The sequence below is a fragment of the Zeus faber genome (genome assembly GCF_960531495.2).
Source record: "Zeus faber genome assembly, chromosome: 18".
NCBI lineage: Eukaryota > Metazoa > Chordata > Actinopteri > Zeiformes > Zeidae > Zeus > Zeus faber.
The window spans coordinates 20,522,196-20,527,195 of NC_137210.1; the positions used below are offsets into that span (position 1 = coordinate 20,522,196).

At 48.3% G+C, this 5,000-nt stretch overlaps 1 protein-coding gene across 1 annotated transcript in view; it reads left to right on the plus strand.

The window, feature by feature from the left end:
* LOC307244574 (neuropilin-2-like) overlaps positions 1-5,000 on the plus strand; it is a gene marked incomplete at its 3' end in the record, with an annotated part of 106,941 nt that overhangs the window by 28,435 nt on the left and 73,506 nt on the right. Inside the window, exon 3 of the mRNA XM_080019808.1 lies at positions 477-658. Coding sequence (XP_079875934.1) covers positions 477-658 — 182 coding nt within the window. The remainder of the gene's footprint in view (positions 1-476; positions 659-5,000) is intronic.

Sequence of the window (5,000 nt, forward strand, 5' to 3'; positions counted from 1 at the left end):
CACGATTTAGTCCAAATCTCTATACCTGTCTAACATAGTAAGTGAGATAACAGTGAAACTATGACGCAAACTGTTGTTATTGTACATTCTGTAATGGTGCTAAATGAAATAAAGGTCAAGTTGAACCGTTATTCATTTCGCTCGGGACCCCCCCCTGATCCTTTTGACGGACTTTGGGAGACCGTGGGAGTCCACACATTGAGAACCACTGATGTCATTTGTGGCTAAAAGTGATGTCAATGACAAAGAAGGGAAGTCTGTGGGGAAAGGTTTTCGGCCAATCAAACTTAGGATTCTTCAGCTGTTCCTTGTTTTGGATCCGTCTCTGATCACTGCAGCTCCGGTCGATTCTTTTTGATCCGTCTGGTTCGTAGCATTATGCTGTTCCGTAAACCAAAGAAGCTTTCAACAAGCTTACAGCCGACTCTGCGTAATAATCCTGCATAATGATAAGCTTTGCTCTCGTCCTCCGCCAGGTACGACTACATCGAGATCCACGACGGGAACTCGGAGTCGGCCGACCTGCTGGGGAAGCACTGCAGCAACATCGCTCCCGCCCCCATCATATCGTCCGGACCCTCCCTGCACATCAAGTTTGTGTCCGACTACGCCCACCAGGGTGCGGGCTTCTCGCTGCGCTACGAGATCTTCAAAACCGGTGAGTGGAAAAAATTAAGATGTCGCGGGGGAACATCACCGGTTGTTTTTGCTGCTAAGTTTTTAGAGGGGGGTGGGACGGGGGGTCGGGGGGGGGGGCGGTGGTGGGAGGGGGGGGTGTCTATTTTTAAGGAGATTGCAACTCACTGTGATCGTTTCAAAAGGAGCAAATCAAGACGTTATCCAGAGATGGCAGCTAAAGAATCTCCGGAAATCAATGCCAGAATCATTATGTTCAGTTGCTGGAAATGAAAGGATGGCTCCACCGCCATTGGAGACGTCCGTCGTTTATAACTGTTCACTGCACAAACTCACTGTACGATTTACTAAGTTTCCCAATAGCAAAGCGTGAACAGCAGAAAAGGAATTGACTATCCCAGTCGTGGTTACTGTACAATGGCAGGAAAACAAAAACATCTTGCCTATGAAAAAATGATAAAAAAAAAATGTAATGGGTGTAGGTGCCAGTAGCATTGAGCGTTGCTTAACGTCTACCATCCATTCACACCTTCATTGAGCCTCGACTGTGCCCAGTAGGCAGTTGTAAATTAAATGTGTATATCATGTATAGTAATTGCGAATAATAAGCCACTTCCACGCCTCTCATTTTCTTATTGAGAATTTAAAAGCAGCGGGATAATCTTTTATAGACAATCCTGATTCCACCGCCCCCCACCCACCCCTTCCTTCCTTTCTGTTTTTACTCACTGTGATGAGAAGCCAGTGAACGGGGGGCTGCTTTTTGACAGATTGCACCTTTACAAGCATTAGTAGTTGTATTACAAGCCACTCACAGATAGCTATACATGCTTCATTAGGAAACCTAGGCTCCCTCATCTCCCTGGTGTCGTGTATGAGAGAGAGCATGAGGGAGATGGAGAGCGAGAGAGAGAGATGGAGAGAAAGAGCGAGCTGGATAGAGGCGCCCCATGAGACCGCTGCAGACTCTCCAGGCGTGACATCTCTCCCCTTCATGGCACTCAATGTTTATGTGTGTGAGTGGCTGTGTGCATGCTTGTGTCTGTCTGTGTGTGTGTGTGTGTGTGTGTGTGTGTGTGTGTGTGTGTGTGTGTGTGTGTGTGTGTCTCCTTCACGCCACTGTCGGTCAGCCAAAGCGAGACCAATTGAGATCAAGGGCGTAAGAGACAGAGGAACACAGTGCCGGCCTCACGGCCATCTTGTCCTGTTCCTCCTGAAAGCATTCCTCTCATGCCGGCTTAATTGAGTCCTGAGCCCTGTTCCCGAGTCACTTACACACACACACACACACACACACACACACACACACACACATATGTACACACACATATGTACACACACACACACACACACACATACACACAGTGCAGGGCTGAGGTTACTAACACAACACGTGGGGTTGTTGGTGTTTCTCACTTGCTGGCATCGGCCTGTTGGGATTTGTTTTCCGTGTGCGTGTGCGTGTGTGTGTGTGTGTGTGTGTGTGTGTGTGTGTGTGTGTGTGTGTGTGTGTGTGTGTGTGTGTGTGTGTGTGTGTGTGTGTGTGAGTGCTTTTCCAGTTTGATGGGGTCCACCCGGCGGACTTTGAAACAACAAGGGTGTCAGTGTTCACACCCTATCACTGGGACAGAGAAAGCAAGAGTGGGTGGATGAGTGTGTGTGTGTGTGTGTGTGTGTGTGTGTGTGTGTGTGTGTATGTGTGTGTGTGTGTGTGTGTGTGTGTGTGTGTGTGTGTGTGTGTGTGAGAAAGAGAGGGGGAGAGAGAGAGAGAGAGAGAGAGAGAGAGAGAGAGAGGGAGAGGGAGAGAGAGAGAGAGAGTCTCACCCCGTCCCCTTGGTTCAACAGAACGCATTTGACATGAGTTAACAACTTTCTGCACGCGGCTTTATAGACTATACAGTAGCACGCCGTCCAATCCGTTCCACTTTCTTGGTGTAGGCGACGCTCTTCGCTCTAATTGCTGCTTCACAGTTTTATCGTCCTATTTGCACGGGTGTTAGTCCGGTTTTTAAACAGCAAACTGGGGCATATCAATTCTACATTTGATGAACACAAGAATTTAAACTGCGCTATGCTTGATTTACATTAAGCACTGTTGGGGAATCCATTTTTTCGAGTCACACTTTGTTTTAAAGACGATTGAATCGCCTTTTGGACACGCCGTCCGTGGTGTTCTCTGGGAAGTGGGATACGCGCGCGGTAAACATTGTGGATTTGTCGCTGTTCAAGATTGTAGATTCTTCCAAAATTTGAAATCCTTCCCGTCGGCCACGGCTTAACATTTTTCGAGGCGAACGCCGAGGCGAAATCGATGTTGCCGACTTTATGTCAGAAGATGCTCTGCGGAGATTTGAGACGATATTCCGCGCTCTTACTTTCCTCGACGGTCTCGGCGCTTTTTTCTTGTTTAGTCCCGCGCTGACGCAGTTCGCGACGCCTGCTCCAGATAATTCATCACGCCACGCTGTCAGTGGGCGGAGGGCGTGGGAGGGGTGAGGGTTTGGGCGTTTGCGGTCGGAGTCAGGCTGAGACCGGGCGGACGTGCGACCATCTGGAGCTGCGCTGGCCAACATTTTCCGAGCATCGCTTTTGCACGTCCATAGCGGCAGAGACTGGAGACGATGAAGAACGTCAGGATCTCATGAAGGCCTCACACCGTCCTCCTATCTATTATCCTCATTTGTCTCAGCCATTGGGCCAGTACAGCCAGGCCAGAGCTTGCGTTTCCAGGGCATTGTGTGTGTGTGTGTGTGTGTGTGTGTGTGTGTGTGTGTGTGTGTGTGTGTGTGTGTGTGTGTGTGGGGGTGCACGCGTGTAGATTAAGAACTTGCCATCACTGGCAGTGATGGTGGAACCGTTTGGAACGTTCAAGCTGTTGCCATAGCGCTAATAAGATCTTTTATCCCGGAAGGTGCAACCGAACGTCTGCCTGCGTGGGCGGACCGGTTTTTAATGGAAGTGAGCGCGTATTAATGTGTGTGTGTGTGTGTGTGTGCGTGTGTGCGTGTGTGTGCGTGTGTGTGTGTGTGTGTGTTTATCTGTGTGTATCGATGCATTAATGTTGAACCTCACCGTGTGGGTTTGCCTGAGAGTGTTAAATGTCTGGTCCCTTGGTGCATTATCTAAATATATATCTATTGATGTAACCTCTCTATACCCTGTACTGCTACACTGGAGGAGAGAGAGAGAGAGAGAGAGAGTGAAGCGTCTCCATTCAGCCTCAGGAGCTGAAGCTACGCTCACTCCAAATGGTTCTACAGATGTCATCACCTCTTCTCCTCTCTTCTCTTCTCTTCTCCTCTCTTCTCTTCTCTTCTCTTCTCTTCTCTTCTCTTCTCTTCTCTTCTCTTCTCTTCTCTTCTCTCGTCTCCTCTCCTCTCCTTCTCTCTCCTCTCCTCTCCTCTCCCTCCTCTGTCTCATCCCAGTCTCATCCCATGCCAAATGTAGGGTTATTGACATTAAGGAAATGTCATTGTCTCTTATGTCTTATCTTATTTTATCTTATCTTATCCCTATCTTTAACATTCCTTGATCATATTGTCACAGTTAAGGTGAAAATGAGTTTAGTTGCACATTAAATGTCGTCTTCTCTGTTGTGTTTTATGGCAGTTTCCAGGGCAGCAAACCTTCCTTGTTTTTGGTCGGTTTTGCTTCTTTTTTGTCTCATTAATGATCAACTTTGATCCATCGCCTTTCACTTCCTCACTCATCCGTCCCTCACTGGGGATCCACCCCATCATTCTCTCTGTTTTTTTGGGTTAAGACAATGGGGGGAGGTGTGGGGGGGTTAACTCCTTAAACCTACTTACTGGATCCTTCCAGTAATCAACCAGAAACTCACACAAACACACACACACACACACGCACTCACACACACACACACACACACACGCACACGCACACGCACACACATGCACACACACACCCACACACGTGCACACACACACACACGCGCGCGCGCACACACTCATTGATTCCTTTCAAAATCCGTGTGCATTAAAACAAATGTACTCCCCCGACAGATTGTATGTCTGCATGCAAATACTAGGCATGCATGAAAGCATACATTTATGGCACACATATGAATATGACCCTAAAGGCACACACACACACACACACACACACACACACACACACACACACACACACACACACACACACACACACACACACACACACAACGAGGCTGTGCACATGCAGGCATGAGTGGCACAAAAACAACTATCACGTGCAAACCCATCTTTATTTACAGTGCTGTTACCATGGATATTGTAGTAAGACCCCCAGCCAATAGGGGTGCAGCGGGCAGCGTGCAAACAGCCAATGAAAGGATGAAGTCACTGTCTAGCCAGAAGACCCCCCAG